The sequence below is a fragment of the Podarcis liolepis genome (assembly GCF_965112155.1).
Source record: "Podarcis liolepis genome assembly, chromosome: 15".
Lineage (NCBI taxonomy): Eukaryota > Metazoa > Chordata > Lepidosauria > Squamata > Lacertidae > Podarcis > Podarcis liolepis.
The window spans coordinates 32,401,555-32,425,156 of NC_139566.1; the positions used below are offsets into that span (position 1 = coordinate 32,401,555).

A 23,602-nucleotide genomic window follows, 5' to 3' on the forward strand; every position below is an offset into this window, starting at 1 on the left:
AGAAGGCCCTCGGTGCTGGACCTCAGTGCTGAACGATGGGGGTGGAGATGCTCCTTCAGGTATACTGGGCCGAGGCCATTTAGGGCTTTAAAGGTCAGCACCAACACGTTGAATATCAAGGGAATGATGTTGGTAGATGTGTATACAGGAAGCCTAATGCGCCATGCAGTGCTGAGGCATGTTTTGAAACGTTGATAGCATTGTTGGACCTTGACATTTTCCAGGTTATCATGTAATCTAGGAACCATGTCTTTCGGTCATCGGTGGAGGGAAGGACAGGGGCTACTGCAAAGGTGAAGGATGTTGCAAAGAGCCTTTGACATGTAGCAATGGAGAGGGTGGGGCCTGCAAAACAGTATGTAGCATGAGACTAAGGGCGTTAACAAGCGTGCCCTTGTTTTCATTTTGCAAAATGTTCAAGGGTGTGTGCTTGGTTTCCTAACCCAGATACTCTCCCTTTGAATAGAACTCAAGTCGTAGGGCTGCTCTCCCTGTTTTGGGACAACACCTCCTGGCTTTGCCTTTGTGCCGGCAAGTGTTTCTCAAAGCAGGGTTAGCTAAGTTGTGGGCCAGATCTGGCCCTACGAGCCACGGGGAAGTAGCCAACGCATCTCTGCAGCTTCCTTCCCTTATGAGGAAAGCCCTCAGCATTGGGGACATGCATTTAAAGGAAAGCAAGAGGTCACAAGAGAAGTTGTGCATGGCATTGACAACAACAACAACAACAACAACAACAACAACAACAACAACAACAACTTATTTATACCCCACCCATCTGGCTGGTTTTCCCCAGCCACTCTGGGCAGCTTCCAACAAAGTATTAAAATACAGTGGTCGGTTAAACATTAAAAGCTTCCCTAAACAGGGCTGCCTTCAGATGTCTTCTAAAAGTCTGGTAGTTGTTTATTTCCGTAACATCTGATGGGTGGGCGTTCCACAGGGCGGGTGCCACTACCAAGAAGGCCCTCTGCCTGGTTCCCTGTAACATGGCTTCTCGCAGCGAGGGAACCGCCAGAAGGCCCTCGGAGCTGGACCTCAGTGTCTGGGCAGAAACGATGGAAGTGGAGACGCTCCTTCAAGTATACTGGGCCGAGGCCGTTTAGGGCTTTAAAGGTCAGCACCAACATCTCTTATAACACTCGTTGGCATCCAATGGAGATGCCAACGAGTTGGAAGATTCAGGAGAGATGAAAGGAAATACTTCTTCATGCAGCACAAATTATGGTAGTCCCTCCTACGGGAGGCAGTGAGGGCCACAACCTAGATGGCTTTAAAAGGGGATTAGACAGATTCATGGAGGAGAATGGCTCCTAGCCACAACGGCTCCGCTCTGCACTTGGAAGCAAGGATGCTTCTGAATTCTAGTTGCTGGAAGGGAGGGCAGAGGGCTTTTGTGCATGAATCTTGCTTGCGAGTTTTCCACAGGCATCTGGTTGGCCACTGTGAGAAAAGGGTGTTCCTTTTAGGGATTTTAGGTGCCGAAATCCCAAGGGAGCAGAAAAGACTATGTATGCGACCATGGCTGCACGGATGTTATTGGCCCAGAGATGGAAAGAAGATAAAGTCCATGTCAGGAAACTGACATCGGAGCAACAGGAGAAGGAGAGGATCTCCGATTCTGCAGGAGAAGGGACCAGCACAAGGGGGAGATGCAGCTTGATAGAGGGGGAAGGAAATCAGCGTAACACCAAGGATCCAGGAGAGCAAATGGGGGAAGAGGGGAAAGGGCTCCGGGATTCTTCCCTGGATGTCAGTGAAGAGGGCACTGGTCCTCCACTACCCACGCCCTCCCTGCGCAGAAGACTCCCGCGCAATGAGAGGCGGAGACGATTGGGTGTCAAACAGCTTTTATGCTGGCAAAGGTTTAAGAGACGCCCACAGACAGATTCTGCTAGTGACTGAGGCAGCCACGCTGAGATGGGCTGTGCAGTCAAGACGGTTTAACCCAGGCCGTTAAGCTCCCAAACGGGGACAGTTTACGCACGAGTAACTCCAAACCACTACAGTCCAGACCATAGAAGAATGGCAGATGAAGTTGATGGACTATGCTGAAATGGCTAAAAGGACCGGAAGAATCAGAAATCAGGAAGACCAAAATATTAATAAGGAATGGGGGGAAATTATAACTTATCTTAAAGACCATTGCAAACAGTTAAAATTGTTAGTAGGACTGGAATATCAGTTGTAGTTTAATGGTGAATTCTGGACACAATGGAGATGTAAAAGATTTGGATTATCATAAAGGATGCGGAAGGAAATGATTAACAATAGGACCCACAAAGGGGAGGAGGGAAGTCCAAGAGATTCCTTGGAATCTTGTTTTTATGATTTATGTTTGATGTATCTCTGCAAAACTTTAATTTGAAAAACCAAATAAATAAATTTGTATTAAAAGAAGAGAGAACAGGGCGTTGGACAACAGGGACCGTTGGCCTGGTCCACCAGGCTCTTATGTTTATCTCCTGATCTCAGCGCTGTGGCTGTCACTGCCTTGAGTTCCACCACGGGAGAAAGTTTGGAGGCCCATCAACCAATCACCCTCCCTCCTTCTTAGAGCTTCTGGTTCACCAGTCGAAGCGATGAAGAGGACTCTTCGTCTCCGGGGTAGGACGCTGCCTCAGAACCGAGTCAGACCTGTTCTAACCATTACGCCGTGCTGCTGCTACTGTCTGAGGAAACTGTCACCCACGGAGCTGCTTCTCCTCACATGGCAGCCGCTGCCTTTGTTGTCTGATATTTATTCCACCCTCCTGTGAGCAAGGCGGCAACAGCAACACAGGAAATTCTAGCCAGCTGGTGGTTGCCTTGCAGAAAAGGCCCGGGCTGCCTCTCTCTCTCTCTCTCTCTCTCTCCCCGTGTGTGGGCGGGGGTGGCAGCCTTATGGATTTAGTCAAAGCTGGGAGGCAGTGCATGGGCTGGGCTTTTTCTCCTGCTTGGCCCATGGTGACTCCCGGTCTGGCCTGCCGTTGGTTATTATGGATTCAATCATTATTCAGGAGCGATTAGTCGAGCGGCTGCTTTCTCCCAGGACCCAGACCCAGAGAAGCCACTCAGCCAAGCTGAAGGTACAAGGGTATATTTATAGTAATAGCCGAGAGCTGGAGAGAAGGAGGAGGGGGTGGGGGCACAAGAATGGTGCCTGAGGAGAAGCAGTTAGCCACAGAAGAGACTTGCCAAGGGCAGAGGAACAGGAGGAAGCCGGTAAGGAGGCGAAGGCAGAGCGTGAGAGTTCAGGGGAGGGGAAGAGGGGGCCAGAATCTGCGAGAGGCTGCGGTGGGTTATATAAAATGCAAGCCACAAAACAAAACACCAGCCTCTTTTCTGTTCTGTCCTCCCATCGCTGCCGCTCACATCAGTGGAAGCCAGAAGGAAAACACACTGATGTACACATGCTGCCTTTTATGGGTGCCTGATTTGGGGCTGACGTTTCGGATAGGGTACCATTTCATTAGACAATATGTTTGTTTGAATGCACATTTGCATGTGTGTCTCGGGCACCCAGCGTTTGACCCACTTTGGACCGATCAGCGCCCAGTCGCTGGACCGCCGGTGTGCAGACAGCTGGGGGACTGTGATGTGCGAGTTTCTGATTCAGTGGGGGGTCATTTGGGGTGTGTGTGCCCAAGGAGTCTGCTTTTATGCTAACTCTAGACATAGATGTCTTCCGCCGTGCCAAGTCAAACTGCGAGATGCACATGATGAAGATGATTTTGCTTTGGGCAGGGAATTCAGGGGAAGACAGCGAATAAATTTCCTGCCCTTTCTTTTTAGCCTAGGATGCTATTGCGCCTGACGGAGGGAGCCAGCCAGAGTCAGGCCTGAGTTGAAGATCTGTGCACAGGCGAAGGCTGGAGCAGCAATCTGTTACTATTTCGTTACTTCTGAATGTTCATTTTCAAAGCTTGCCTTTCAGGGGAGATGTCCCTCCCAATAGTACCCTGTCTGAGACAGATGGCAGGGAGGAAGAATTTGCATTCTGGGTCTCTTGCGGAGGCTTCCTCTTCTATTGCCTGCCGTCCAAAGCTTTGAAAAGAAAGGAGGAAGTAGGCAGTTTGACAAAGGGGGCAAAGGCTCCTTAATATCCCCTCCATTAAGTCACAGGATGATAGGAAGCTGACTTGTACTGAGTGAGACCACAGGTCCACTTAGTTCAGTACAGTCTACACTGATTGGCAGGGACACGGGTGGCACTGTGGTCTAAACCACTGAGCCTCTTGGGCTTGCCATTCAGAAGGTTGGCAGTTCGAATCCCCATGCTGGAGTGAGCTCCCATTGCTCTGTTCCAGCTCCTGCCAACCTAGCAGTTCGAAAGCACGCCGGTGCAAGTAGATAAATAGGTACCGCTGCGGCGGGAAGGTATATGTCGTTTCTGTGTGCTCTGGCACTCGTCACGGTATCCTGTTGTGCCAGAAGTGGTTTAGTCCTGCTGGCCACATGACCCAGAAAGTTGTCTGTGGACAAACGCTGGCTCCCTTGGCCTGAAGTGAGATGAACGCTGCATCCCATCGTTACCTTTGACGGGACTTAACCATCCAGGGGTCCTTTACCTCTTTTTTTACCTTTACCTTTACATTGACTGGCAGGGGTTTATCTAGAGATGCTGGGGATTGAACCCAGGACCTTCTGCATGCAAAGCAGATGCTCTTCCACTAAACTACGACCCTTCCCCTATTCAGTTTATGCACTGGCTGGTATTGTCCTAGCAGGAGACGAACTTTCCCCTCCTGTCTGTCCTTCCAAGCCCATAAAAGTTAACGCCTAACTGTTTTATGGCATTCTTTGGTGGTGCTGTGGCTAGAGAGTTTATGGAGTCTCCTTCCTTTTTATGTTTATTTTTATAACATGCAATTAATTTGTGGAATTTGCTGCCACTAGATGTGGTGGTAAACCACCAGTTCATCTCAGAAGGCTTTCAAAGGGGCCTGGAGCCTCTGCTCCCTCCTTCAGATGTCCTTTGACTACATCTCCCATCAGCCTCAGCAAGCAGAGTCAGTGATGCAAGTGATGCAAGGGATGATGGCAGTTGTAGGCCAACAACACCTAGAGGGCCACAAGCTCCCTATCTGAAGAACATAAGAAGAACCTGCTGGATGAAGTCCAGCGTCCTGTTCTCATAGTGGCCAAGCAGATGCCCCCATGCGAAGCCTGTAAGCAGGTCCTGAGTGCAAGAACACTCTGCCCTCCTGTGGTTTCCAGAAAAATTGGTACAGTGGTACCTCGGTGTAGTGGTTGGGAGTTACTCGTGCATAATCCTGCTCCGTTTGAGCATCGGATTGCCTGGTTAAACCCTCCGGACTGCGCAGCCCATCTTAGCGTGGCTGCCCTTAGTCACTCGTAGAATCTGTCTGTGGGTGTTTCTTAAAGCGTTGCCAACATAAGAGTTGTTTGACGCCCAATCGTCTCCGCCTTTCACTGCGCGGGAGTCTCCTGCGCAGGGTGGGCGTGGGCAGTGGGGTGCTTGGGCTCTCCTCGCTAACTTCCAATGAAGAGTCCTGGAGCCCCTGCACCTCCCTGTCCCGTTGCTCTCCCTGATCCCTGGTGTTACACTCATTCTCTTCCCCTTCTTCCCGGCTGAGTCTCCCCCTAGCGCTGGGACCTTCTCCAGCAGAATCAGAGACCCTCTCCTTCTCCCGTGCCTCTGATGGCAGTTCCCTGACACTCGGTTTTCGAACGTTTTTGTTGAACATTTTGGAACCTGGACGCCCCAAACCCGGACGCAAATGCTTCCATTTTCAAACATGCCTTGGAAGTTGAATGGCTTCCACTGCGTGTTGTAATAATAATAATAATAATAATAATAATAATAATAATAATAATAATAATTTATTTATACCCCGCCCACCTGGCTGGGTTTCCCCAGCCACTCTGGACGGCTTCCAACTGAATATTAAAAACAATACAGCATCAGGCATTAAAAACTTCCTTAAACAGTTGTCTTGGGACTAGGGAGGGAGAAGAAAAGATGGACGGCAAAAACTGGGTTGACTCCCTGGTTGAGAAGATGTTGGAATAGCAGTTCTTAAATGAGGATGGAGGTGGTTCTGCTTGGGAGAAAGAAGCCTCTGTGTGTATCAAGAGCAGAAAGCAGCTGGGAGGACCTCTTTAGATTTACCACGAGCAGTGAATGGGGTATTCAGAGGGTGCTTTGCTGAGCAGAGCTGGAATTCCATTGACATAAGCAGGCCCACGAATCTGCCTCGTTCTGGAGCCAATGTAAACATGGAGTGCTGGGTGGGTTTGAGCTTCACATTTTAGCCCTCATGCCCTGTCAGAGGCAGATTGCTTCTCATTACCAGTTGCTGGGACTCACAAGTAGGCCTGGGTGATGTATCAACGCCACCCATGAGACAAGGTGAGGTGGATTACTTTGGGTGGTGGGATCCACAGGGGCAGCAGATCCTGCCTCCAAGGAGTGCATCACTCGCTGCTGTCGCTGTGGATCCGTTGGTGGTCCCCCAACGCCGCCTCTACAATGGTCTCTTGGCGAATAGGAGGTGCTGCAGGCCTCCTCCCACTAACTTAAAAAAAATATTGGGGGTGAGAGGTATGCCCCGTCCCAAGTAATCACAACACACAAACCTACACAGTTTAAATGGCAATGCCCCTTAACTTTGAGGGCCCCCGGCCCCGTGGTACCTCAGGTTAAGAACTTAATTTGTTCTGGAGGTCTGTTCTTAACCTGAAACTGTCCTTAACCTGAGGTACCACTTTAGCTAATGGGGCCTCCCGCTGCCGCTGCACGATTTCTGTTCTCATCCTGAAGCAAAGTTCTTAACCTGAGGTACTTTTTCTGAGTTAGTGGAGTCTGTAACCTGAAGCGTCTGTAACCTGAGTACCACTGTATTTTATTGAAGGAGCTGAAGGGATCTCAGTCCCTAGGAGTTGGCTCCTAGGTCTCCCACCCTCGTTCCCGACATAGATCTTTATTCCCCCTCTCTTCTTCCTGATGTAGATCTTCACTCACCCCTTCTTCCCTGGCAGGGAAGGAGGCAGGGGGCGCCATTTTGTGGTGCCAAAATGTCTTGAACTGGGCTCTGGTGTCTTCCTTTGTGTTCTTGTACAGTGGTACCTCGGTTACAGGTGCTTCAGGTTACAGACTCCGCTAACCCAGAAATAATACCTCGGGTTAAGAACTTTGCTTCAGGATGAGAACAGAAATCGTGCGGTGGCCATGCAGTGGCAGCAGGAGGCCCCATTAGCTAAAGTGGTACCTCAGGTTAAGAACAGTTTCAGGACCTCCAGAACAAATTAAGTTCTTAACCTGAGGTACCACTGTATTCTGAAGAAATAGTAAACCAAATGTGAATTCTGGGCAGAAAAAGAGTTATGTGCATCAATTTCAATGAGTCTACTCTGAGCATTGGATACAATGTGTGGACCTCCCATAATAAGCATTTGGTTGGCTGCTGTGAGAACAGGATATTCTGGTCTAGAATCATAGAATGATAGAGTTGGAAGAGACCACAAGGGCCATCGAGTCCAACCCCCTGCCAAGCAGGAAACAATGGGCCATTGGCTTGATCCAGCAGAGCTGTTCGTATGTTGATGGTGTGAGGCTCTCTGAAGCACACGTTGACTGGCGTTGACTATAATCAAAGGTCTGCCATGGTGCTGGTGTGTGCAGGAACGTTGGGGGCCGGACGTGTGTGGACACACCCTTGCTCCCTCCCCACACAAACCAGTTATCTGAAACTCTTGAGGACCGGGCGCCTGGGTTCTAGCTCAGCGGGTTCCTTCTGTTGAAGCAGGAACTGTGAGTCCTGGGGACAGTGTTGCTTTTCTTTATAACTCCTCCTAATAGCGCTGGAAGGGTACCAATCCTATCTCCCTCTGGGGAGCTTGCTGTGTGTGCAATTTGTAGCAGGGTGCCCTGTGCCCTCGCATTTCAGGCTGTGGGTGGCTGGGCACTTTATTTTTAGAAGTTTTAAAAGGAATTTTTCTTTTTTTACTTTTAGAGGAATGGAGGAAACCTACAACCCTCGGATCACCTTGTAAGTACTTCTTTTTTAAAAAACAGTGTGTTTCCATGCAGATGTTTTTGGGATTTCCCATTAAAAAACCCAACCAGAAATGGACTTTCATCCCATATTTGCACCAGGCATGATGCCACTTTAATCACCAAAACTCCACCCCCCTTAAAGAATAGTTTGTTGCGTCCATCCATCCTTAGAGCCAGCAAAGGGAAAAGTGTTCCATATATTAACTTATACAAAAGGGCAAAATGAGGCAAGCTTGATCTAAAAAATAAATAAAGTAAAACCATTGTTGACATTAATTTGAATGCATTCCGGGCTTTTTTTTAGGGATTATGTTGGCTTTGGTCACCAGTGTTTTGTTAATCGTCTTGAATCCGTTTCAAGAAATGAGTAGGATGGAAATTCTTAAAAGGAAAACAGTTATTATTAAAGGCCTTTACAATGTAAATGACAAATGTGTGTGTGTGTAACCCACGTCAGGACCCTGCTGTGTTATGTTGGGGGGGGGCGGTAGGGGGCTTTAACCTTTTGTAGTCCTGATCTGAATTTTCAAATTTAGGGCAGAATCCAATAGAGTGGAACCACTAGTGCAAGGCCTTTGTGCAAGAACACAACAATGGTTTATTGACATTTGCATTTAACTGTTTTGCTTTATTTCTAACCGTTTTATGCTTTTACTGCATGCTTTTATGTTTCTATTGCTGCAGAGTGTATACAGTGGTGCCCCGCAAGACGAATGCCTCGCAAGACGGAAAACTCGCTAGACGAAAGAGTTTTCCGTTTTGGAGGTGCTTCGCAAAACGAATTTCCTACAACAATGTCTTGCGAGTTCCTGCTGGTTTTTTTCCCTTTCCCCCCCTTTTTCTAAGCCGCTAAGCCGCTTATCAGCTGATCCGATCAGCCGATAAGCTGCTAAAAGCCGCTAATAGCGCTAATCCGCTAATCCGTCAATGGGCTTGCTTCGCAAGACGAAAAAACCGCTAGACAAAGAGAATCACAGAACGGATTCTTTTCGTCTTGCGAGGCACCACTGTATTTTTATGATACAGAAGTCTACAAACAGTTTTATAAATAAATAAACAAACTTCTCCCCCCTCTCTTCTCTCTGCCCACCCCCTAAATCTGTTCGGGTGTGTGTGTGTGTCTTCCCCAATCCTCTGGAGCATATTTGGGGAGGGGGGCTTGTGTAGAGAGAGGAGAAGGAACTCAAATTCCATTGCACAAGTGGACATCCTTTCATTTGCAGATCTAGTTGTTTGGATAGCAGCCTCAACCCTCCCCCCCAAAAAAAACCCCATTCACCCAGTTGCCAATTCCATGAACGACTTTTCATTTTGCTCCACCCCGGAGACTTCTTTAAACTCTGCACTCGCTTAAAACATCTACTTAAAGAAACACTTTAACTTCTCATTCACTAGCTACAAGCGACCATCACGCTAATGTGGAAAGGGAGAATCAGGATTAATCCATCTTTCTCCCAAGCTTGGCAGTGCAGCGAGTATTTCATTAAGAAAGCGCTTGTCCGTCCACCATCCATCTAATGTTCTACTTCGGAAGACACTGAGAAATGACCAGCCCTGTGACCCATCTTCCTTTTAATTATTTTCACTGGTGTTTAAAATTTAATCATGTTAGATTAATCATGTGGATTAATATTTCTAATTAATATATCCAGGAAGTCAGTATCTCTGTAGTACTCAGAACCATGTTCTGCCAGGTCCTATGGAATGTGACACGGCGCTTGTCAGGCAAGGAATGTCCAGGGTGAGAAACTCACTCTTCATTGTCAAAATATACAACTACAAGTTTTGAAAAGGCATGTCCATTAGTGCTGCGTTTCTCAGCTACTCCTGGGTGTATCCCTGATGAGGCAGTTGCCTCAACAGAGAGGCCCCAACCCTGACCTCAGCTTATCATGAATTTCATTTCAATACCGCTTTGCATTTTTAAGAAAAACCTCAAAGCAGTTTACAACGCATTAAAGCATCAAATAAAACAATCTAGAATATAACAGATATAAAGTATACATTCAGAGCATTCAACAGGACGCTCAAATGTTATCCTGAAGATTTCAAAATAAAGCATTACAAAGGAGAGCGACTGCTGCACAGAATGCACATTTAACAAAAGAAATACCTTAAACATTTCAAAATAAAACATTACTAAAGGAAGTCAAATATAAAATAAAAACAGCATAATTAACAAGAGAGTAAAATACCTTAAGTGCAGAATGTATCAGCTACTGTTGCTGCTAGTCCTGCCAATGGTGGTTCATGGCGGGTGGCAGCTGTAGAAGCTCAGGCTTGATGACCTGGGTCTGTACTAAGTGACAGGCAAGATGGTCTCTTATATATTTTCCCCACCTGAGCTGCCCGTAAGCAGGTGGAGACTACGCCTGTGTGTAACCCGTTTCTGCTCCTCCCGCTTCAGTCCTCTACTGGTCCTGGGAGACAGTGGAGCAGGAGATGGATAGGGCAGCAGCAGGAGGAGGTGTGGAAGTCCTTGAGTCTCTACCTGTTCTTCACTCTCCAATCCTGCCTCTTTTGGCTGCTACAGGCTCCCACAGATCAGTGGTGGTGGAAGAGGGGTGTGGTGGGGGCGGTTCGCCCTGGGTGTCATCCCTGATGGGGGGTGACATTGCCGTGCCCCCAGATGCTAGCCCCGCCTCCGGGTGCACAGAATGTGCGCCACGGAGCAGCTGGCTCCGCCTCTGCCCCAGATCACTGATTTCTTTTTCCAAGTCAGTGTCTAACCTCCCTTCTTCTGGTGCCCACTTCTTAGGGTCCAGCCACCAGTCCCTGACAGAATGGATAGACCCTCTAAGTGTCCATATTTTCAAGGGATAGTCCCAGATTTACACAAGCCATCCCCGTTTCTGTTTTCTTTTTATGATAATATTTATTAAACAACCAAAAGCTTCAAAATTTAAACATAGAATACAAAAACCAAAAAAAGCTACAAAAATGGGAAAATACAAAACAAAACACATAGAAGTACACAATAAAAAACAGTTAACAGAATCGAAAAAGAAGAAGAAAAAACATCAAAAAAGAAAACAGAAAAAGATTAGTATTTTCATATCTTATACCTCATTTACTAGTTTCTTGACCTCCTCACACCTCCCTTTTTGTATTCCAGTTCAGATATTTAGTTCAGCAAGTCCTTGCCCTCTATCATTCATCCTTACTCAACATCTTAACCTATAATAAATATATATTTTCCACCATTGTCATCCATATTTACATATTCTTATTAATCTTTTAACTAACACCACTTGTTTTCAATCCAACATCCCTTTAACATTCATTAATTTTACAGTATTTCTGTAGATAGTCTTTAAATTTTTTCTATTTTTCTTCCACCGCCTCTTCTCCCTGGTCTCGGATTCTGCCAGTCATTTCTGCCAATTCCATGTACTCTATCACCTTCATCTGCCATTCTTCCAGAGTGGGTAAATCTTGTGTCTTCCCATCCCCATTTCTGATTTGATCCCGGAATGTCCCACTTTCCCTTAGGACGTCCTTATTTTCATCAGAGAAATGTTGGAGGGTAGGGAGTTATGCAACCCCCAAGCCAAGGAGATAAGTTATTATTCAACCTTTAGAAGACATCTGAAGGCAGCCCTGTATTGGGAAGTTTTTTTAATGTTTAATGTTTTATTATGTGTTGGAAGCTGCCCAGAATGGCTGGGGCAACCCAGTTAGATGGGCGTAATAATAATAATAATAATAATAATAATAATAATAATAATAATAGAATACGATGTCCCTATTATCATCGGAGAAATGTTGGAGGGTATGCAGGTTAGCTACACTTGGAGTGAGAAAATCTTGATGGAGTAAAGGCAAAGCAAACCCTGTGTTATTTCAAAGCAGGGAGAGCAGCCTTAAGATTTGTCCCGGGTACTGGCAACCCACACTACACCACTGGTTCAAGGGCATAGTCCAGCCGGGCAAAAGTAGTCAAGGGGAAGGTACAGAGCACAGGCATGGGGGTCTGGCTTGGGGAAGGACCATGAGAGAGTCCCAGAGGCCATAGAGAGAGACAGGCCAAGGGGGCTGCATTTGACCTCTTTTATATATTTGAACATGGCTATCATATCACCCCTTAACCTCCTCTTCTCCAGGCTAAACATGCCCAGCTCCCTTAGCTGTTCCTCATAAGGCATCGTTTCCAGGCTTTGACCATTTTGGTTGCCCTCCTCTGGACACGTTTCAGTTTGTCAGTGTCCTTCTTGAATTGTGGTGCCCAGAACTGGACACAGTACTCCAGGTGAGGTATGACCAGAGCAGAATACAGTGGCACTATTACTTCCCTTGATCTAGATGCTATACTCCTATTGATGCAGCCCAGAATTGCATTGGCTTTTTTAGCTGCTGCGTCACACTGTTGGCTCCAGTCAAGTTTTGCACCTCTGCTTTCCCACCTTTCCTCCAAGAAGCTCAAGGTGCCATAAGCTCCTATATCACTCGAGTCTTTTAAAGAAAGTAGTCCTCGTCCACTTGCATAACGGGACACCTGTAATTCTTATTTAATGTGTGTGGACCACCTACAATGACTTGCAGCTGTATGGGCAATTGCGTGGCGAGTTCCCGCCTCCCCCCTCAGAAATAAAGACACGAGACACAAGAATTCGAGTTAGTGGGTCAAATTAGGCCACAACTTTATTGATTACAGGATTTGAGCGGTATTGGCCTTAGGCATTGGTCCTAAAAACTAACCGGCTTCAGCCTGCATGGTTGAAGGCCGGTGAGGGTTAACCACCAGTGGGAGGAGTCCTGCTGAGGCACGTCAACTAGGACCTCCCCCCGGGGTCACCGCGTGGGGGCGTGCCGTGGGCCCACACCTCCATAGGCTTAGAACAAAGCCACACCCCCTGGAATCCTTTACCGGACTACCCTTTGTTTTGGGGGAAGGTGATGGCGCTTCCTCCCCCCCTTCATCTGCATAAACCACATGAGCTGAGGTGTGGGAAAGAGGGAGATCTTTGGCCGTGCCAGCCCTAAATAGAGCGGGCCATGCCTCCCGGGCCAGCTGATAGGCTAGCCAGGGGGATGACGCGTCCAAGGATTCCCCTGTGATCGCGGGGGCGGAAAGCCAGCCCCCGCGTGTGTGGGGAGGGGTGTGAAGCCTGCAACCCCACCTCCTCCCTTGCTCGGAAGTGGCTTTGGTGAATAATAATAATAATAATAATAATAATAGTAATAATAATAAATTTACAGTGGTACCTCGGGTTACATACGCTTCAGGTTACATATGCTTCAGGTTACAGACTCCGCTAACCCAGAAATAGTACCTCGGGTTAAGAACTTTGCTTCAGGATGAGAACAGAAATCGTGCTCTGGTGGTGTGGCGGCAGCAGGAGGCCCCCATTAGCTAAAGTGGTGCTTCAGGTTAAGAACAGTTTCAGGTTAAGTACGGCCCTCTGGAACGAATTAAGTACTTAACCTGAGGTACCACTGTATTATTTATACCCCGCCCATCTGGCTGGGTTTCCCCAGCCACTCTGGGCAGCTTCCAACAAAAGATTTAAAATACATTAAAACATCAGTCATTAAAAGCTTCCCTAAACAGGGCTGGCTTCAGATGTCTCCTAAACATCAGATAGCTGTTTATTTCCTTGACATCTGATGGGAGGGCGTTCCACAGGGCGGGCGCCACTACCGAGAAGGCCCTCTGCCTGGTTCCCTGTAACTTCACTTCTCACAGTGAGGGAACCGTCAGAAGGCCCTCGGAGCTGGACCTCAGTGTCCAGGCTGAATGATGGGAACAGAGATGCTCCTTTAGGTATACAGGGCTGAGGCCGTTTAGGGCTTTAAAGGTCAGCACCAACACTTTGAATTGTGCTTGGAAATGTACCGGGAGCCAATGTAGATCTTTCAAGACTGGTGTTATGTGGTCTCGGCAGCCGCTCCCAGTCACCAGTCTAGCTGCTGCATTCTGGATTACAAGTTTCCGCTTGTAAAGTGTCTTGCTTAAGACGGGCGGAAAGCTGTTGTTCTGTGACGGTTGATTTCCAGTCACCGCTTTGTGGCTGTGCCAATCATCCACCCACCCACCTTGCAGTTGTTCAGGTTGTCAGATGGCTTCACAATTTCGCTTGCTGTCGAGCAGACTGGGTGGCAGGGCCAAACCGACCTAACCTTCCCCTTTCCCCACTTCATTTGCAGACATTGAAAAGAGGGTGGCATTTGGGCGTTTTTTCCAATGGGAGGGGGATGATGTACAATGTCTGCACATGCTACATTAACCGAGCGTGCAACCTGTGGTCCCGTGTACACAAATAGTTGAGCCTGTTCACTTGTACAGTGCTTCACATCTAACATCAGACTTTGAACCTGTGTAAAAGCTGGCCAAATCAATGTAAGCGGACGTTTCTTTCGCACAACCACTGATACACCAGTAGAGACAGCTTGTACCTGTGTTCAGTGTGATGGCTGAACAAACCTTGAGTGACAGTGTGTATTGATCAGCTGTAGAGTACAGAGACTACACTTGTTGAATGTTATATGTGAATACCTGTACAATACAGCTAGTGCTGGGTTTACGTATAAGCTAAACAAGCTATAGCTTAGAGCCCCACTCTCTTGGCCGCCCCATAAAAAAATTAAAGGGAAAAAACAACTGGATGTACATTTCCAAAATATAAGATAAAAAACAAATAAAACAAAACCTACATACAGCAACAGTGTTTTGTGTTGTGTAGGCTCCTATGATGTAAGTAATGGGCCCCGTCTGCTAGCCTGCTCCCTAAAATACCACTGGTTTGCTCATTTCTATATATAGGTGCCTACATTCTGCATGGACTGGCTGCATGGCAACATGTGCAAATGACTTTAGACACCTAGTAGGTCCATAAATTGGGGACGCGGGTGGCACTGTGGATTAAACCACAGAGCCTAGGACTTGCCGATCAGAAGGTCGGCAGTTTGAATCCCCGCGACGGGGTGAGCAGTTCGAAAGCATGTCAAAGTGCAAGTAGATAAATAGGGACCGCTCCGGCGGGAAGGTAAACTCCGTTTCCGTGCGCTGCTCTGGTTCGCCAGAAGCAGTTTAGTCATGCTGGCCACATGACCCGGAAGCTGTATGCCGGCTCCCTCGGTCAATAAAGCGAGGTGAGCAACGCAACCCCAGAGTCGGCCACGACTGGACCTAATGGTCAGGGGTACCTTTACCTTTAGGTCGATAAATTACCATGTAGCATATATTCAACACAAAAAACAGCAACAATTTGTTGTTGACAAAGGACAGCTGGACATATAAAGGGCCCCATTACCTTCAGTAGCTTAGGGCCTCATCCAACCTAAATCCAGCCCTGAATACGGCTCAAATATCTGCATGCACAGCTACTCAGCTCGTACTCTTGTTGAATGCACCATGTCAACAGCTCTATAGTGTCTTTCCCAAGGGACTGGTTTCTTTTGGAGGGGTTGGAGGTGGGCGGGAAGAGTGGCAGCAGGAAATATTTCTGCTTGCCACCACCACTGTAAAACTGGGCTATAATGGACCTGTTGAGGATCCGAACTCACCTCCTGTGCTGGCTGCACAGGTCCATCAGTGTGCTTCTGAAACCCTTTGTCTCCCCAATATTTGGAATCTGCCGACTTTCTCTGACTCTGGAGCCTTGTTTCACTTCATCTCATCCTTCACCTCTTGTCCTGAGTCTCCTGTTTTAATGGGGTTGTTCCATTGCACATTTTTAAAATTATAGATGTCTGCATTTTAATATTTTCATGGGATTGTTTTAATGATGGATGTTTACATTTTCATGTTTGCACAGCTGGTTTTTGTACTTGTAGACTGCTTAGAAGCCTGGTATCAAGTGGCATATGAAGTAAACGACAGCGACAATTAATAATAATAACCTTTCCGTTTTGATTGATTTGAATTAATTTCAAAACGACTTCCTTATTTATTGCAGTAAGGATATTGATTCTCTGCCTTTTTGGATTGGGGGAGCTGTAGAACAGCTAATTGAATGTTTTAAAAAGCAGCAATAAGAAGGTGACCAATGGCTGCTGCTATCCTTCTTGCAGGACCACGAAAAGCAGTATGTGGGGTTCGCCACTCTCCCCAACCAGGTGCACCGGAAATCTGTGAAGAAGGGCTTTGATTTCACCCTCATGGTGGCAGGTGAGACTCCCCAGCAGAACTACGAAGAGAGGGAGACCTCTGTGCTGATCTAAGGAGGGTCTGTCGGGATGGAGGTGGTCTTTCAGGTTTTCCCAGCCCATTGGTTTAACAATCAATCCCTCCACCCAGGGCATAGCTGTCAACTGTCCATTATTTGGTGGGAAAGTCCCTTATCCCAGCGCCGTGTCCCGCTGCTGTCCCTTATTGATGATGTCCCTTAAATTTCCCAGGTTTTAAAGGAAGCAGCTCCTCTCCCTCCCTCCCTGCCGGCCAGGGAGGAGGGAGGCTCCAACTGTGTTGCTTGGCTGCGTTGCTCACCCAATAAGGAGTCTAAGAACGACTGGGGGGTGGAACTTGCATGCCTTGTGCCAATCAAATTGGCCGCCTTGCCTGGGGACTCGCCTTTGCTCAGCGCTTCCCAGCGGAGAGGTGACGGTGGTTTTCCTTGCTGCATCCCCTTTGCCGGGTTGCTGCACTGTGGGAACCACCGCTTGAGGCTTCGTTTGGCTGCTGGCTGGGCTTTCTGCCTTTGGCTTGGAGGGGCTCAGAAGTTGAACATACCTGTGCTCTGAAAATCCCTTATTTTGGCTGCTGATCCCTTATTTTTGAGGCTGCTCATCCCTTATTTTCAAATCTTTAAGTTGACAGCTATGACCCAGGGAACTCTGGGAATTATAGCTCTGGCATGGGAATAGGGGTCCCCTCACCACTCTTAGCAGCCTTAGGAAACCAACAGCTCTCAGGATTCCTTGGGGGAAGCCAGGATGGTACGATCCTGCTTTAAATGCATAGTGTAGATGGGGCCTGAGTATAGCTTGCTTCTACAGGCTCTCAGGGGTCACCCTCAGTGTGTCCTTGGCCAAATCAATGCCTTTGAATCTTTCCCTGCCGAAATAACAGCATCTTATGTGAGCATTGTGAATAAGGCAAACTAGATTTGTGGCAATGAGATATTGTGTCAATCCAAGGACAGAGCATTCTTCATGGAAACATTTCCTGCTTGGGGGAACGATAATCTACCTCCCTGGTGCCATTCTTGAAGAGTAACAAATGCATAATCTTGGAATTTAGCATGAAAACCTCTTGTCCAAGATGTTCTTTTAACCTGGTATTTGTGCCTGTCCCTTTTTAGGAGAGTCGGGCCTGGGTAAATCTACTTTGGTAAACAGCTTGTTCCTGACAGACCTCTACAAAGACCGAAAACTTCTCAATGCCGAAGGTATTTGCCCGTGATCAGACAGGCGACACCTCCGACCAGTACGTGGTGCTGTTTCCTGCCGTTGCTGTCAGCTACGATTCTGTGTCTTGTCTTGCGGCTTGAAGTGCTATAGCCCTGGCATAGATTTGTAGCCACAGTGGAACCTAGGCTTGATAAACTGGGATCTGCTTCTAGCATCAGTTGCTTGAAATGTTGCCTCTTTGTTATTGAGCAGAGCAATAATAGTGTCTTCAACCAGTAGGTTATGATTTGATCACGACCTGATCTAATGTAAGTAGCAACAGCAGCACTACCGCCATATTAAATATATGGTAAAAAATTAAGTGGGTCTGCAAATGCATGCTTTGGTTAAAGGTAGATCCTGGATCTGAAAAGACTATTGATATAGATGCATCAACCACATGGATGATGTGGGAGCTAATTCTACAAAGGCAAGCCAAGAATGTTCAAAAGAAGGGTTGGTGGGGGAGTATCTGTGACTCTCCAGATGTTCTAGATATAGGTAGGTAGCCGTGTTGGTCTGCCGTAGTCAAAACAAAACCAAAAAATAAAATAAATCCTTCCCGTAGCACCATAGAGACCAGCTAAGTTTATTATTGGTATGAGCTTTTGTGTGCATGCACACTTCTTCAGATCTGAAGAGGTGAGCATGCACACGAAAGCTCATACCAATAACAAACTTAGTTGGTCTCTAAGACTCTCCAGATGTTGTTTGTCTCCAACTTCCATCAGCTCCAACCAGCATCATCAATGGTCAGGGGATGATGGGAGCTGAAGTCCCAACAACTACTGGAGGGGTACAAGTTTCCTTGAGAGTTCAAAGCTTCTAGAACAATTATGAGTGTTAGAATAGCCCTGCTGGATCAAGCCAGTGGGCCATCAGATACCTATAGGAAGCCCTCGAGCAAGACCTGAGTGCAACAGCACATCTTTCCTCCTTTGCAGAAGCCATGCTTGTTATGCTCCAGCAAGGCTTGTTCTTCTATATGCTCCATTATTTTTTTCTTTAACAACCCTTTCCACCAGTTTTCCCTGGTGAAGCTAATCAACCTATAATTTCTAGGATCCTCACTGGATCCCTGTTTTTTGGGGGTGGATGGGTGGGAGGCAGGGGAATCCCCTTTTGGGGAAGGAGAGGAGAGAGAAAAAAACCTGGCAACTAATCATAAATGGTGAGGCCGATTTGGAGGTAGGGGAGGGACAGCTCTGGCGCTAACCTCCGTTCTTCTTTTTCTTCCATCTTTGTATATCAAGAAAGAATCAGTCAGACAGTAGAGATTGTGAAACACACGGTGGACATCGAGGAGAAGGGGGTGAAGTTGAAGTTAACAATTGTCGACACGCCAGGTTTTGGAGATGCTGTGAACAACACGGAGTGGTGAGTCCTAACCCCACACCGTTTTGGATACCTCTGCTGCAGGGGAAATTGTGAGACACAGCAGTGGCGTAGCGTGGGGGGTGCAGGGGGGGCCGGCTGCACCGGGCGCAACATCTGGGGGTTAGGGTTAGGGGGCGCAAATCCACGGGTTAGGGGGCGCAAATCCATGGGTTAGGGGGCGCAAATTACTTGCCTTGCCCCGGGTGCTGACAACCCACGCTACGCCACTGAGACACAGTCTGGTTTCTCTCCAATAGACCATTTCCCCCTTTTCGTATGCCTTTTGCAATACCAGTGCAAACTGGCCTATAAGATATGCAAAGAGGTTTAAGTGATTAATAATAATAATAATAATAATAATAATAATAATAATAATAATATATTTTTATTTATTTCCCGCCCTCCCCAACCGAAGCTGGGCTCAGAGCGGCTAGCAACATTAAAATGATACAACATTCTAAAATCATTTCATTCTAAAATCAATTCAAAATCAATTCAAATCAGATTAATGGCAACCATTGGGCTAGAGTTCTGTGAGGACTGCCAGAGGAGGGGGTCAGGCTGTGCCCTGGCCAAAGGCCTGGTGGAACAGCTCTGTCTTGCAGGCCCTGCGGAAAGATGTCAAGTCCCGCAGGGCCCTAGTCTCTGGTGACCAGATCGGAGCCACAGCCGAAAAAGCCCTGGCTCTGGTTGAGGCCAGCCTAACCTCTCTGTGGCCTGGAACCTCCAAAATGTTTTTGTTTGAAGACCGTAAGGTCCTCTGTGGGACATACCAGGAGAGGCGGTCCCATGGGTACGAGGGTCCTAGGCTGTATAGGGCTTTAAAGGTTAAAACCAGCACCTTGAACCTGATCCTGTACTCCACCGGGAGCCAGTGCAGCTGGTACAGCACCGGGTGAATGTGATCCCGCAGTGAGGATCCCATAAGGAGTCTCGCCGCGGCATTCTGCACCCGCTGGAGTTTCTGGGTCAGTCTCAAGGGCAGCCCCACATAGAGCAAAGCAAAGCACTTTGCATATCTTCTCAGTAGCCCTTTCAGCAGCTCTGTGAAAGCTGAAAGAAATAACATACACCTGTAACATTACCCCCCATGTTTACATTTTAGTGCAAAAACTCAAAACCTCCTCGAATTTGCTTTCATGGAAGGTAGTTATTTTCTTGACAACGCTGTATAAGGGGCAAGTTGTTTCCCCAGAATTTGTTTCTATATGGAACTGCAATTCTCACTCTTAGAAAAGATAAGTTATTTTTGCTATTATGGTCCAGTCCCAAGCTGTTGTTCCCAAGGAGGGAGTAATGTAACGTTCCGGTTTTGAGCCATTAACATCCTTGCAGTTGTTGACAGACAGGATGCAAATTCTTCATGTTCTTTCTCTATGATAGGCAATAGTTAGTTCAGCGATTTCTACACTGGATCTAAGGGATCTCTCCTCTGTTAATGTGTGTTATCCTCTGTCCCTAAGTACCATCTAAACTGGTGTCCCATTGCCATCTTTTCCTTGTGACTCGCTCTAGTTGGAAGGCCATCACGGATTACATTGACCAGCAGTTTGAACAGTACTTCCGAGATGAGAGCGGCCTCAATCGGAAGAACATCCAGGACAACCGGGTGCACTGCTGCCTCTACTTCATCTCCCCCTTTGGCCATGGGTAAGGTGGGATGGGCTTGTTCCTTTATCTGCCTCACATACCCTGGAGCCAGTGTAGCGTAGTGGTTAGAGTTCTGGACTAGCACCTTGGAGACGAGAGTTCGAGTCCCCATTCAGCCATGAAACTCCAGTGACCTTGGGCCATTCACCTTCTCTTGGCCTTAACCTACATTTCAGGGTTGTTATGAGGGTAAAATCCACATTGAGCTTCTTGGAGGAACAGTGGGATGCAGATGTAATACAGTGGTACCTCTGGTTACAAACTTAATTTGTTCTGGAGGTCCGTTCTTAACCTGAAACCGTTCTTAACCTGAGGTACCACTTTAGCTAATGGGGCCTTCCGCCTCAGCGTGATTTCTGTTCTCATCCTGAGGTAAAGTTTTTAACCCGAAGTACTACTTCTGGGTTAGCGGAGTCTGTAACCCGAAGTGTTTGTAACCCAAGGTACTACTGTAATGGAAAATGTAAGGATGAATATCAAATATGGCATCAGGTGAAGGGCAGATGGGTGTGGCTTGACCCAAATGGGCTTGTGAGTCAAATGGGAGAGACCTGATGGGCCTTATTAGACCCATGGGATGAAGGTTCCCTACCCCACAGCGCATTGGTGCCATCAGTACTGGACTTTAAGGCAGACTTCTAGTCTGCCACTCCTCAGAATGACCAGGAGGGGCTCCCTGACGCAACGGGACTGGATTGCTACATTATAAAATAAGTGCACACATTACGATCTGAAGAGGAAGCAGGAAGTTCCCCACAAAGCCATTAAGCTTAGAGTCTAACATTTCCAAGCTGCCCTTCTAGGAAAAGGGACTTGTTATAAGAGGAAGTCCTGTCCTTTTTTTTTTTGGCAGAAAGTTCCCCTTGCTAGTCTCAGTCTCAGTCTCAGTCTCAGTCTCAGTCTCAGTCTCAGTCAGTTTTATTGCACATAGCCAAAGGCTGCCGCAATGTACACAGAATCATTTGACAATTAAAAGAAAATATACTGAATTGGTAAAAAAAGACTTAAAACATTTATATTATTAAAACATTACATACTCTAAACAAAGCTATAAAAGTACCCCAATGTACAAATAAAAACATTAAACGATAAAATTCATAAGCTAAAATCATCACATGGTCACTAATGTTAAAAACAATATCAATTAATACAGTGTGCAATTTGCTAGTTTGCAGGGAAAAATAGAGATCGCTTGCCTTCTAACGCCGCATTTCTTTGTTGCAGGCTGAGGCCGGTAGACGTGGAGTTCATGAAGGCTCTGCATGAAAAAGTGAACATTGTTCCCCTTATTGCCAAAGCCGACTGCCTCATTCCTTCTGAGATCAAGAAGCTAAAAGAGCGGGTGAGCAGCCATGGTGCTCATTCATTCATTCATTCATTTTGAAGATTTATACCAGTCTTCCTCAACCTGGTGCCTTCCTAGATTTTTGAATTACAACTCCCATCCGCCCCAGCCAGCATACCTAGGTGTATATGTACTGCTACTACTTCTACTACTACTAATTTATTTATACCCTGCCCATCTGGCTGGGCTTCCCCAGCCACTCTGGTCGGCTTCCAACAAAATATTAAAATACAGTAATGCATCAAACATTAAAAGCTTCCCTAAACAGGGCTGCCTTCAGATGTCTTCTAAAAGTCTGGTAGTTGTTGTTCTCTTTGACATCTGGTGGGAAGGCGTTCCACAGGGCTGGTGCCACTACTGAGAAGGCCCTCTGCCTGGTTCCCTGTAACTTGGCTTCTCGCAGTGAGGGAACCGCCAGAAGGCCCTCGGTGCTGGACCTCAGTGTCCGGGTAGAACGATGGGAGTGGAGACGCTCCTTCAGATATACTGGGCCAAGGCCATTTAGGGCTTTAAAGGTGAGCACCAACACTTTGAATTGTGCTCGGAAACGTATTGGGAGCCAATGTAGGTCTTTCAAGCCCAGTGTCATGTGGTCTCAATGGCCGCTCCCAGTCACCAGTCTAGCTGCCACATTCTGGATTAGTTGTAGTTTCTGGGTCACCTTCAAAAGTAGCCCCACATAGAACACATTGCAGTAGTCCAAGAGAGAGATAACCAGAGCATGCACCACTCTGGTGAGGCTGTCCGCGGGCAGGTAGGGTCTTAGCCTGCATACCAGGTGGAGCTGGTAGACAGCTGCCCTGGACACAGAGTTAACCTGCGCCTCCATGGACAGCTGTGAGTCCAAAATGACTCCCAGGCTGCGCACCTGGTCCTTCAGGGGCACAGTTACCCCATTCAAGACCAGGGAATCCCCCACACCAACCTGCTCCCTGTCCCCCCAAAGCAGTACTTCTGTCTTGTCAGGATTCAACCTCAATCTGTTAGCCGCCATCCATCCTCCAACTGCCTCCAGGCACTCACACAGGACCTTCACCGCCTTCACTGGTTCTGATTTAAAGGAGAGGTAGAGCTGGGTATCATCCGCATACTGATGAACACCCAGCCCAAACCCCCTGGCTTTCTCTCCCAGTTGGCTGCATGTAGATGTTGAAAAGCATGGGGGAGAGGACAGAACATATTGAAAACGTTTTGGAAGTCAAATGGACTTCCGGAACGGATTCCGTTTGACTTCCAAGGTACAACTGTATACACAATAAAATGACATGCCTGAATAGGCTTGCTTAAACAAAGCAGCATTTTAACAGTCACCAAAAATAACATAGAGTGGGTGCCTGTCTAAAGTCATGGGACAGGGAGTTCCACAGAGTAGGTGCTGCCACACCGAAGGATCGACGGTTTACAAGTGTGGAACCAACATTACGTAGCTCTTGTGAAAGTGTCAGTTCTATAGATCGAAGCAGTCAAGTGGGTACTTGTGGAGTAAGGCAATGCTTCAAGTAAACTGGTCCCAAGCTGTTGAGGACTTGACATACTTAATATAGGTGTAGCCAGTGTGGTGCCCTCTGTATATACTACAACTCCCATCAGTGTCAGTGTGGCCAACCATCAGGGAAGATGGCAGTTGTAGCCCATGACATTTGGAGGCACTGCATTGACGACCCTTGTACTGAATGGTGACGCCTTGAATTTAGCTCAGAAGAGTGGGTGGGCACTGGGTTGGGGAAGGCTGGCTTGTAGCTTGCCTTTCAGTCATGTGATTCTCAAGGCAGCTTGCAAGAAACCAGTTGTAACAATGCTCTGATGTAGGGATGAGGGTGTGCTTCCTTTTTGGCCCAGACTAAATAATACTGAGCTCGTTGGTCCATAGCTGTCAACTGTCCCTAATTTGGCGGGAAACT

At 47.3% G+C, this 23,602-nt stretch overlaps 1 protein-coding gene across 3 annotated transcripts in view; it reads left to right on the top strand.

Annotated features, from left to right (window-relative positions):
* The first annotated feature begins 2,831 nt into the window (after nucleotides 1–2,831).
* The window catches only part of SEPTIN5 (septin 5), a 39,916-nt gene continuing 19,145 nt past the window's right edge, over nucleotides 2,832–23,602 (top strand). For 2 of the 3 annotated variants that reach the window (XR_014519923.1, XM_083479064.1), the window contains exons 1-7: nucleotides 2,832–3,065; nucleotides 7,956–7,991; nucleotides 16,013–16,109; nucleotides 17,242–17,328; nucleotides 18,583–18,706; nucleotides 20,222–20,356; nucleotides 21,581–21,698. Coding sequence is in view for 2 of the 3 variants with exons in the window: in XM_083479064.1 (XP_083335190.1) it covers nucleotides 2,976–3,065; nucleotides 7,956–7,991; nucleotides 16,013–16,109; nucleotides 17,242–17,328; nucleotides 18,583–18,706; nucleotides 20,222–20,356; nucleotides 21,581–21,698 (687 nt within the window). In the remaining variant the exon portion in view is untranslated. Of the gene's footprint in view, nucleotides 3,066–3,105; nucleotides 3,202–7,955; nucleotides 7,992–16,012; nucleotides 16,110–17,241; nucleotides 17,329–18,582; nucleotides 18,707–20,221; nucleotides 20,357–21,580; nucleotides 21,699–23,602 lie in introns of those variants that run through there. The other variant, XM_083479065.1, reaches the window with a different exon arrangement.